Raw genomic sequence first — 12494 nt, 5'->3', positions numbered from 1 at the left:
ATTTTTGATAGTTTAGGGACTTGTTTTGATATAAAAGCATAGTATAAGGTGTAGTTAAGCATGATGATCGTAACCAAGTATGTTTAAGCGTATAAATGTCATAACCAAGTATCGTTCTCGTTCAAAAGACGTTCAATGCATAAGTTTAGATTAATTACAAGTTTCGCACATAGTTTCCAAAAATAACGATTAGACATTGATTGATTCACGAAGTCGAACATACGAGCATACATAGAGTGTGTACAACAAAATACAAGTTTCATTAATGATCCAAGTCTCGGTTTGATAATGATTACAACGAAAGGAACGATTACAAGAATACAAGGTTTCCAAAAATAGAAATACGAACAAAACTTTCTATAAATGGAAAGTACAAAAGAGTCGGGCGTTACAGTCTCCCCTCCTTTAGGAAATTTCGTCCCGAAATTTAGGAAGACGTAGGGAAAAGATGAGGATACTTTGACTTCATATCCTTTTTGAGTTCCCAAGTAAATTCGGCGCCACGTTTTCCTTCCCATCTAACCTTGACGATAGGAATCTTACTGCGCCTTAGTAACTTGACTTGCTGGTCCACGATTTCTACCGGTTTTTCCACGAAATGCATAGTATCGTTGATTTGAAGATCTTCGAGAGGAACTTGAAGTCCTTCATCAGCGAGACATTTCTTTAGGTTAGAGACGTGGAACGTTGGATGAACATTGCTGAGCTCCTGAGGTAAGTCGAGTCGATAAGCCACCTTACCAATCCTTTCGAGTATCTTGAAAGGACCAACATAACGAGGGGCAAGTTTTCCCTTTTTATCAAAACGAACCACTCCTTTCCAAGGAGACACCTTGAGTAGGACATGGTCCCCAACGTCGAATTCCATAGGTTTGCGTCCCTTGTCTGCGTAGCTCTTTTGACGATTTCGAGCCTTGAGTAGATTGTCACGGATTTGGAGAATCTTATCCGTTGCTTCTTGTATGATCTCAGGGCCAGTAAAATGTTTGTCACCAATCTCGTGCCAGCTTAAAGGAGATCGGCATTTGCGACCATACAATGCCTCGAAAGGAGCCATTTGAATACTGGAGTGGTAGCTATTGTTATACGAGAACTCGATCAAAGGTAAATGCACATCCCAACTACCACCAAAGTTGATGACACAAGAACGGAGCATGTCCTCTAGGGTTTGGATAGTACGTTCAGTCTGTCCATCCGTTTGAGGATGAAAAGCCGTACTAAGATTCAAATGAGTACCCATAGCGGACTGAAAAGTTTGCCAGAGACGCGAAGTGAATCGACCATCACGATCAGAAATGATGTCGAGAGGAACACCATGATGGCGTATGACTTCATTGGTATAGACACGAGCAAGTCGTTCAACCTTGAAATCCTCGCGAATGGGAATGAATTGTGCGGACTTAGTCAAACGATCAATGACTACCCAAATGCTATCGTAACCAGAAGGTGTACGTGGGAGTTTAGTTATGAAGTCCATCGCAATGCTATCCCATTTCCAAACGGGAATTTCGGGTTGTTCGAGTAGACCAGAAGGTCGTTGGTGCTCGGCTTTGACTTTCGAACAGGTAAGACACTTGGAAACGTACGCAGCAATATCTCTCTTCATACCAGGCCACCAATAGGATGTACGTAGATTATGGTACATCTTGTCAGCGCCCGGGTGAATTGAGTACCTAGATTTGTGTGCTTCGTTCATGATAAGGTCACGAAGATTGTCACGATCTGGTATCCAAACGCGATCGCAACAATAGAGAAGACCATCAGGTTTTGAAACGAGTTCACTTTCAGATGCTCCACGTATTTCTACAGCCATGGAACCTTCATTGATAGAGGAGTACTGCGCTTCACGAATGCGATTGTGAAGATCGCTCGAGACGTGAAAACAACGAATGACATCTACATGAGCCTTACGACTAAGTGCATCGGCCACGACATTCGCCTTACCAGGATGGTAGCGAATCTCGCAGTCGTAGTCGTTGAGTAATTCCACCCAACGTCGCTGTCGCATGTTGAGTTCTTTTTGGTCAAAGATGTGTTGTAGGCTCTTATGGTCGGTGAAAACCACACACTTAGTACCATATAGGTAGTGTCGCCAAATCTTTAACGCAAAAACAACTGCGCCAAGCTCGAGGTCGTGGGTAGTATAATTCTTCTCATGTATTTTGAGTTGACGAGAGGCGTAAGCGATGACTTTGTCTCGTTGCATGAGCACACAACCAAGACCACGATTTGAGGCATCGCAATACACCACGAAATCGTCATTCCCATCAGGAAGAGCGAGAATAGGAGCGTTGCAAAGCAAGTCCTTGAGAGTTTGAAAAGATTCCTCTTGCTCAGGACCCCAAGCAAAAGGTTTCTCTTTTTGAGTCAATGAAGTGAGAGGAACGGCGATTTTTGAAAAATTCGAGATGAATCGACGGTAATAACCCGCCAATCCTAAGAAAGAACAGATTTCAGAAGGTGATTTAGGCGCGGTCCAATTCTTCACGGCTTCGATTTTTGAAGGTTCGACATGGATTCCTTTTTCACTAACAACGTGCCCAAGGAATTGAACTTCTTTAATCCAAAACTCGCATTTAGAAAACTTAGCATATAAACGTTCAGCACGCAAAAGTTCAAGTATAAGACGAAGATGACGCTCATGATCGGCTCGAGATTTAGAATAAATGAGAATATCATCAATGAAGACGATCACAAAGCGATCCAAGTATGGTTTACAAATACGATTCATGAGATCCATAAACACAGCGGGTGCGTTGGTTAAGCCAAAGGGCATAACCACGAACTCGTAATGTCCATAGCGAGTGCGAAAAGCAGTTTTGGGAACGTCCTCTTCGAGGACTCGAAGTTGGTGATAGCCAGAACGAAGATCGATTTTGGAGAAACAGGTAGCGCCTTGAAGTTGATCAAAGAGGTCGTCGATACGCGGGAGAGGATAGCGATTCTTAACGGTGAGTTTGTTGAGCTCACGATAGTCGATACACATGCGGAAAGAACCATCTTTCTTTTTAACGAAGAGCACAGGAGCACCCCAAGGAGAGGTACTTGGACGAATGAAACCTTTATCGAGGAGTTCTTGAAGCTGAGAAGACAATTCTTGCATCTCGGAAGGTGCAAGACGATAAGGAGCCTTGGCGACAGGAGTCGCACCAGGTACGAGGTCAATATGAAAGTCAACAGATCGAGGAGGAGGAGGACCGGGCAATTCTTCAGGGAAGACGTCAGGGAAATCACGCACCACTGAAACATCACTTAGGCTCTTTCCCTTGCCTTTTTCTTCCACCACTTGGGCTAAAAAGGCAAAGTACTGTTTGCGTAAGTACTTGTTTGCTTGTGTGCAGGACATCAGCTTGAGTCCCCTTGAAGGTCGGTCTCCATAAACGTGTAAAACATCACCAGAGGGAAGAGGTAAGCGAACGAATTTCTCGCGACAAGCGATTTCGGCATGATTCTTTTGAAGCCAATCCATGCCTATGATGACGTCGAAACTACCCAATTGCATGGGTATGAGATCAATAGAGAAAGCATGCTTGTTAAGAGTAAGACGACAATCGAGGAGAATGGAATCGACTAAGATGGACTTGCCATTGGCGACTTCGACGGAATACGACTTAGGTAGCTTAGGGCGTGTGCAATTTAACAATGATTCGAATTCTAAGGACACAAAGCTTTTGTCCGCACCAGTATCAAATAGTATCGAAGCATAAAGATGGTTAACAAGAAACGTACCATTAACGACATCATTGTCGTTGCGTGCTTGATTCGCGTTTAGGTTGAAGGCGCGTCCACGAGGAGGTTGCTGCTGCTCTTGGATCCATTGAGGGCATTGGGGACGAAGATGATTAACATCCCCACATTTGAAACATGCCCTAGGTGGTCTTGCGTTCTGAGGAGCAGGTGCAGCTTGTGGCGCTTGCTGAGCTTGTGGTGCTTGCTGAGCTGGCTGAGCTTGCTGAACTGGTTGAGCTGGCTGCCCTTGGCGACAATAGTTGATGGTATGACCATAACGGTTGCAATTTTCACAACGACGACACCTAGCATTAGCGGGATGATGGAAGTTACAAGTGGTACACTTGGGGTGAATCCCAGTGTACGGCTTGGGGGCATCAACAGGAGCGATAGGATTTGGGTTAACAGGCGGCACAATCGCGTTACAAACGGGGTTGGATTGCTTTCGCTTCTTTCCCCTATTGTTATTCGATTGTTGGGTAATTTGATGGGCTGGCTTAGAAGAGACGGGGTTTGCGGCTTGCTTATCGCGAACGCGATTGTTGTTCAAGGACACGGCTAAACGGTAAATGGCTTCGATGCTATCGAGTTTGGCTGCCTCGATGGTGTCTCGCATGGTAGGGGGCAAACCATTGATGTACTTGCTATTCTTGCGATCAGGGGTTGAAACAAGGTGAGGACAATGAAGCTAAGTTGTTTGAAACGGGTGGTGTAAGCTAGGTTGTCATCACCAACTTGCTTTAAAACCCAAAATTCTTCTTCCAACTTTCTTTGCTCATGCGGAGGACAAAACTCATCCATCATTAGGGCCTTAGTCTCCTCCCAGGTCAACGCATAAGCCAACTCATTCGAACGGATGTTTCTTTCATTCGACCACCACTCAAGAGCGCGGGCTTGGAATACCTCGGTTGCGCTACGTGTCTTGAGTTCGTCAGGGCAATCGCTATTGATGAATGTGACCTCTATGCTGTCAAACCACTCGAGCATAGCGGTCACCCCATCATTGCCGGTGAATGGCTTGGGATTGCACGACGAGAAGTGCTTAAAGTTGAACGAGGCGGGTTTGCGAATTTCGACCTTAGAGTCGACGGATGAGTGAGGAGTTTCAGAGGCTCGAATCTCGGAAATGACCTTTGGAACGACACGCGCAAATTGATCGGCCATGAAAGCCATCATCTTCTTAGTGGAGCGAGACTTTGACTTCCTAGACGCGTTGGAGTGACGAGAAGACATCTAAGATTCAAAAGAACGAATAGGTGAGACTTGGTCATAATGCTTGTTTTAGAAAAATGAAATTGATCACATAGCATAAAGGGTTCATGGCACAAAAGACTCATCGCATAAAAGTTTCATAGCACAAATGTTTAAACATCTCATATAGCATAATCATGGATTCCACATAGCATAACATGAATGAATGAAAGCATTGTAAATTTAGTTTGTTCACGAGGGATTATTATTGTTTGTGATTGCGATAGCGTGCGAAATGTTTAAAACGACATTTTGAAATGAATGAACGTTCAAGTATAAAATCACATATAAATTGAGATACATAAAAGAGAGGCTCAATACAACATCGGATTGTTTCGGGTAGAGAAACGTCGACTATTCCAAAGTGGGTCGAAAGTTCTTTCGATTTAGAGATATTGTGCTTTGGCCTATAAGTAAGATACTCTCATCGAGAAGCGACTAACGGTATCTTACCCTTCCGGTTACTACACATCTCTAAATGATTGAAACATTCGGGACTTTGGCGAGAATAAAAATCGAGGAATGGGACTTAATCGACAAGATGCGGGTTTCACCCCTAACTTGACAATTTCGTACCCTAAATGTGGTTGGTACTCGTCGGCCAAAATAGAATTTTGACACTTTGACGAGGGTCCACTAGAGTTGAAATGGAAATTACCATTAAGTTGTGGATGTCACTCCTAGCTTAATGGTGAAATTTCGTGCAAAAATAGATTAAAGGTAGAATGAGAGTCGTTTACCAAATTGTGGGTTTCACGCCTATTTTGGTAAATTCTTCTCGTTGGTGTTACAAGATTATAAAAATAGCATAAGTGTATTCGTGTTAGCCTTAGGAAAGGCACATAAATTTAATCAAAAGTATAGCTAGGAAGCATGCTTGGTAGAGTACAAAGTTTTAAACAACAAATAAGAGGCAAAATTCCTAGAACTATAGATTAGGGCAAAAGCATGGCAATTTTCCTAATTCCCTATAGTTATGGCTCTGATACCAATCTGTCACACCCCAACCGATGGCGGAAACATCGGGATGAGACGAAGTGTGTATAGATTGCTAGAGACGTCATAACACTATGTGACAATATTTAATTAAATTTAAATTTCATTTCAAAACTAAATGTCATACATAATTCAAAAGGAAATAACAACTTTGTTTCATAACATAACATAACAAACAAAATGATAGATTAATCTAGGTGTGTATCTAGTCCACCCTAACTTGTTTCATCATTCATCCATACTTCAATAATCAACCTGCAACATGTATTAAAATAGAGTTCAATGCAAAAGCAAAGAGCGAGTATACAAGTTTGTTTACATAGCATATTAGAATAAAACTCATATCCAACATGAACATAATAAAATAGTTTCAATCATGCTAGTTTACGTAGTCCAAGTGATAGCCCAAGTTTCCCAATGCGTTAAAGTACCTAACCCAAAGTTTCACGGGAGGTTGATATGTCTCCTCCTAACAATACCCCAAAGACTAACGGGGAGGTGCATTACTCCTATAGCGCTACTATTGTTAAGGCGGAACTACACACAAGAATTAAACGTTCACATAGCACAAAATAGTCTCAAGATTCACAAGTTTCATGTTTCATGTTTAAATGGATAGAGTAAGTTTCAAATAAGTTTCAAGTGTCATGTGCGTTTAATATAGAATACATGTTGCACCCAAAGTGTTAAAAGTAAAAATGGGTTCGAGTATACTCACGGTTTACAAGTGGTGACTTGAAGTTCCGAGAGCAAGTTTGTAGATGAATTAGTTCGGAGCACCTTATCCTTCTACACAAGGAAACGTAGGTGTGTGAGTTTGGCGTATAACGGAAGATTATAGATTCGGAGTTTTTTAAAATATATAGAAAGTAACATAGGTGAAAATAATCATCTTGTACACATAACTCTTGTTCTTGACACCATTGAAACTCAAAAGAGTTGGTATGATTTCATGGATTCTAAGATCCATTAGAGTCGTAGCAAGGGCATGGTCATAGATGATGTAACGTCCACTTAACAAATAACTATTAAGTCATCATCAAGTCTTAGTTACTTAGATGTATACATATAGAATAACTTAGATATTATATAGTTTACAAGTCTTATGATTCAAGCATGAGGTAGGAGATTAATGTCTCCATTTAGGTACCTCTTTGTGTCATAGAATACATACATGAGGTAGGAAGAACAAGCTTCCATTTAGGCACCTCTATTGTTCACCACTACACTTGTTGTTATAAACAACAAGGAGGGTCATGAACATACAAGTATTAAGGTAATAACAACAACTAATCTATAAAAAACATCAAGTAATGAGTGGATTCTTATGAAGGGATAGCCTAGGCTAAACCAACCATCACACATACATCAAGTTTCACACTTGAACACCACTTGTGGGTAAAACCCTAATTAAAACAGAAGGTTTGTGAGGTTTTAACCTCTGATTTAAATGTCTCAACCATGTTTTTAAGCTTAACCAACCATAAGAGAGGTTGTAAGCATTAGGACATTGGTGTGAGATGTGTTAGACACAAGTTGGATAAGAAATAACAAGTTGTTGATTAATAATAAACAAAACAGAAAGTTTTAGTCCATTTTAGGGCAAATCCAAGCATGATTCTTCCAAGGAAAAACCAAGGATTCAAACCCAAGAACATAACAAAGCATTAGAAAGAAGAACCAAGTAGTTTGGTTAAGAAATGAGCAAGTTACACTCACTTTTGTGAAGATACAAGAATCTGTCCAAAACTCAGATTTACTGCAGATTAGAGAGTGAATTTGTGAAGATTAGAGAGTTGTGAAAGTGTCAAATGGGTTGGAGAAGGTGGGTATTTATGATGGAAGAGTTAGAAGGTGATTGGAGGTGATTAGAGGTGATTGGGTGAATTGGATTAATGGGATTTCGTGCATGCAGCTCAAGGAAACACACATTCTGCCGAAACAAGGGGCTCGCGTGACGTCTAGGACCCTCGCGTCACGCGGCGCCCTAGTGCCGGCAAGTTCCATAACTTTGCATTTTACCCCCTGAAGTTTATGCTTGAGTCTATTAGGTGCATTTTTGACAGTTTAGGGACTTGTTTTGATATAAAAGCATAGTATAAGGTGTAGTTAAGCATGATGATCGTAACCAAGTATGTTTAAGCGTATAAATGTCATAACCAAGTATCGTTCTCGTTCAAAAGACGTTCAATGCATAAGTTTAGATTAATTACAAGTTTCGCACATAGTTTCCAAAAATAACGATTAGACATTGATTGATTCACGGAGTCGAACATACGAGCATACATAGAGTGTGTACAACAAAATACAAGTTTCATTAATGATCCAAGTCTCGGTTTGATAATGATTACAACGAAAGGAACGATTACAAGAATACAAGGTTTCCAAAAATAGAAATGCGAACAAAACTTTCTATAAATGGAAAGTACAAAAGAGCCGGGCGTTACAACTACCCTTGTATTTGGCTTCGTATAGCCTCAACACAAGGGTATAAAAGAAATTTTCAGACCTTTATATACGCTGCTTAGAGGTCAATACGCAGCGTATTTAAACTTTGTGAAAAAATGATCCCTCAAACCTACCAAAATGACCAAAAAAAATCTAATGGTTTATATACGCTGCATATAGACCTATACGCAGCGTATATGACCCTTGTTTTCTGTGCAATGATTGGTTATCAGGCACTGAGATCCATGGTTTATCTACGCAGCGTAGAGGGTTAACCCTATACGCTGCGTAGATAAACCCTAATTTTGCTAGGGTTTGGTGTGCCAATAGGCACTTTAGTGTGCCAATAGGCACACCCGTATAAATATTATAGTCTAGTGTAGATGGATATATAATCGGGTGGTTCCGCTGATAACATGATGATACTTCAGTGCTCGGTTAGTGATCCAAATTTGTTGTTAAAAAAACATTAAAAACGTCTGTCTAAAATTAAAAATCAACCTGGTTTATATGGCAATTAACCCTTTCATTAATCCATAACTGGTTTATACTCATATTTTCTTGGTTGCTTCGCCATTTCCATTCTTTCCGATCGAATTATTATATCGAACGAGCTTCAGTCCAGATAGCATACAAGTATACCATCATAATAATCCTATGATAGTACCACTGAATTTCTCTCTCAGTTCTTCGATTCCACCATGGACGATCCACACCTCTCGTTCGGCTGGAACAAACACATCCCTACGACCAACAGCTTCATTAATCACAATCTCAGACTCCAATTCATCACCCCAACAAAGCAGCATAAGAAAGTACGATTTTACTCATTGAGACATTTTATCAAACACCTTGCGTGCATTATACCTAACAGCATTTCTTTTCAAATTTGGGTTATGTTATCTACACAGATGCGAATGTTATGACATGTATAAACAGGTGGTCCCGTTCGCTGAGGCATGGGCATGGCAAAAATCAATTCTTGAAGACCGAAAAACGTTGATAGATGACAATCAAGATGGTTCAGATACATTGATCATGCTCCAGCATCAGTCTGTGTACACATTGGGCACTGCTAGTACCGAAAAAAACTTGAATTTCGATGTCAAAGATCCACCTTTCCCGTTGTATCATACCGAACGAGGCGGTGAAGTCACCTACCATGGGCCAGGGCAGGTATATCTATCATGTTTTTTCGAATTGATCGCTATGTCAAATTGTCAATAAACGTTATAGTATAATCTTTGCAATGTAGCTAGTGATGTACCCGATTATGAATCTTCGGTTCCACGAGATGGATCTTCATTGGTACCTTAGAGCACTTGAGGAGGTAGTTATTCGGGTTCTTTCTTCGGTTTTCGATTTAAAAGCTTCTCGAGTCACGGGTTTGACTGGAGTTTGGGTTGGTAAGTGGAAAGCGTTTTCAGGTTTTGCTAAACGTACCCCACCCCCTTTATATTGTACTGTTTAGGGTGACATTTAGCCGAAGCGTTTTGCTTAATTGATCTTGGATTTCTCTTAGGGGACAATAAACTAGCAGCAATTGGAATACGAGTTTCGCGATGGCTGACGTATCATGGATTGGCGTTAAACGTGTCCACTGATCTTTCGCCTTTCAGTCGAATAGTTCCTTGCGGGATTAAAGATCGAGGAGTTGGGAGCATCAAGGGGTTGCTTAGTGATTCTTGCTCAATGTCTGATGGTGAACTCATTGATATTGCTCATGAATCATTGTTAAAAGAGTTCTGTGAAGTTTTCCAGGTTGAATTGTCTCATCAGCCTGTGTCAAGTTTGCTTAGGCTTCCAAAGAGAAAACAATGAAGTTGTTTGTGTGTTATTTTATTTTAACAGAGTGTGTTAAAACTCTATTTGTATCATCTGGCTCGTTGTACCAACCAATATTGTCTGTATTGTCTGGTAGAGCATGTTGAGTATTATACTATTATGGACAAACCATTCGCAAACAAAAACCGAATTTATCGATATAGCTAGAGCAAGTAGGGTATCATATCCATAAGGAGCATGTGGTTTAGTATTACACGCTTTGTTTGATTGTTTAACACAAGTAGATCATAGATGATTAACGGGACGCTAGAATTGTACATCCGGTCTTTTAACAATTAGACACCGCTAAAGTAAAGATACACAAAGTGATCATCGTTAATTCTCAAAACATTATTGGACACTAGAATCGTATATCCGGTCTTTTAAGTTCTAATGATTAGACATCGGTAAAGTAAAATACACAGATAAGGTGAAAAACATGAAATGATCATAGCTAGCATGTCTCTGAACAATTTACTTAAATCAATCACTAGTAAAAATAACAAAAACACATTCATGTCTACGAAACTACTTAAGTCTAAAGGATAATTAACTAAACTGAACACAATGGTAACACAAACCCTATACCCATCATGACAACATTAGCTAATCATTATAATAAAAAAAAATCAAATGTTAGTAACTACACGATTCTTCAACTAAAGTTCCCCAACTCACTAAGAAAAACTACTTCTTCGAACCGCTGCTGCTTGTTTTTTGTTTTTTTTAGTTCCTTTGTTGAGCTCCAACCGAAAGCCCAATATTGCAACCCATTTAACTACTTCAGCAGTTCAGCCCAAGTTTATATAAATCAGCCCACTAACCTTTTAAGCTTCTTTATTTTAGTGTGTAGTCAATGTAATTCTCTTGTAATCGATGTAAAGGTTATTTTATTTTAACTCACGAACAAATTAACAGAAAAAAAGGATAAATAACTTAAAAAGCACTATTTTTATTATTCACATTTTTTACTCATATTAGCTCCTCCATATGTTAATTTAAAAAAAAAAAATGTGATTCTCTTATATTAAATAACATAGAACGGTTGTGTGTGCTGACATGTTTGGTTTGTTTTCATATTTAGTAGCATACATATTATTATCCTAAAAAATAATTTAGGTGGACATGCAAGATTAAACCCTAGCATAGCATATGAAATCCCAGAAGACGCAAACTCATAAGAAACGACTCTGCAAATACATCGATTCTCGACATCCACACTTGATCCTTCAAATCATTTCTAAAGCAGGGCAAAGAAAACGCATCAAGTGTTGGCCCAAGATGGATCTTTGATCTCTAGACTATCGAATAACTTAAAATATATAAACTGAGAATTTGTACAATGGAATTAAATCAACAATATACAAATGAGAAATCTATCCCTATTTGTACTAATCTAACGGGTGTGATCCAATAGACGCGTCCTTCCACGAACGGGTGTGTCTCTAGAACATGTGGATGTGATTAAATATGAAGAGGTGCGTCTCTAGAATCCAACAGTCGCATCTCCTCCTTGTTTCCTTGTGACCATCGATCAAGGGGTGTCTCCCAAGGGATTTCGCCACCCTTGGGGTGGTGGTTACCAAGTTCTGTCTTGTCACAAATAGCCCCTCAACTTTGTAACCGCCAATCTTTATACTAATTACCATATAACCCTCAAACTTAAGGATGTGTAGGGATTATAACTTTCATTCACCCCCTAATCACGAACATCCTCAAGTTGTTGTAGATCTTGAACTCCGAGTAGTTTTATCTTCTCGAGTCTCTCGGTATTTAACCTTGCTCCTCACGAACCTTGTTTCATTTGAACTCGCTTCACACGAACTTGCTCCACACGGATATATTGCTTCACACTTGTCTTGACCGTACTTGATGTGTATCATACGAACCTTTTCTTGTGTAGTTGTTCAAACTTTTCTTGCGGTTGTATCACACAACAATTCCTTCTTCTCACCCAGTCACAGGATTATTTGTATGTTTCGCACTCATGTCTTTTCCTTGATCTATCACAGATTTAATCTCCTTATTACGGTTGTCTCTCACAACGGGTTCTTCATCTTGATTGCTTCCCTCACGGATTCTTCACTTTTTCTTGATCCACTCACTAGATTATTTTATTGCATATTACTATATCAAATTCTGCATTCATTGCATGTAGTTCCCAGCAATCACTGCTTCATTTTTCTCTACATTCACTGCACTTTTTTTCTGCACTCACTGCAACAATTTCACTTCTTGTTTCTTGT

At 40.0% G+C, this 12494-nt stretch overlaps 1 protein-coding gene across 1 annotated transcript; it reads left to right on the top strand.

Annotated features, from left to right (window-relative positions):
- Nucleotides 1-9060: 9060 nt before the first annotated feature.
- LOC110879491 (octanoyltransferase LIP2p, chloroplastic) lies at nt 9061-10394 on the top strand. The gene is made up of 4 exons (XM_022127949.2): nt 9061-9239; nt 9336-9600; nt 9680-9830; nt 9947-10394. The coding sequence occupies exons 1-4, from the start codon at nt 9082-9084 to the stop codon at nt 10243-10245; spliced, it is 873 nt and encodes a 290-aa protein (XP_021983641.1). The 5' UTR covers nt 9061-9081; the 3' UTR covers nt 10246-10394.
- The last annotated feature ends 2100 nt before the right edge of the window (nt 10395-12494 follow it).

Source organism: Helianthus annuus, chromosome 9 (assembly GCF_002127325.2).
Source record: "Helianthus annuus cultivar XRQ/B chromosome 9, HanXRQr2.0-SUNRISE, whole genome shotgun sequence".
NCBI lineage: Eukaryota > Viridiplantae > Streptophyta > Magnoliopsida > Asterales > Asteraceae > Helianthus > Helianthus annuus.
This window is presented reverse-complemented; position numbering and strand designations above follow the sequence as displayed.

Excerpts from the sequence above, each read along its gene's own strand:
- LOC110879491 (XM_022127949.2), top strand. The coding sequence starts at position 9,082 with ATGATAGTACCACTGAATTTCTCTCTCAGTTCTTCGATTCCACCATGG. Across the intron at positions 9,601-9,679 it reads CCTACCATGGGCCAGGGCAG|CTAGTGATGTACCCGATTAT; the intron begins GTATATCTATCA and ends TTTGCAATGTAG. Across the intron at positions 9,831-9,946 it reads TTTGACTGGAGTTTGGGTTG|GGGACAATAAACTAGCAGCA; the intron begins GTAAGTGGAAAG and ends GATTTCTCTTAG.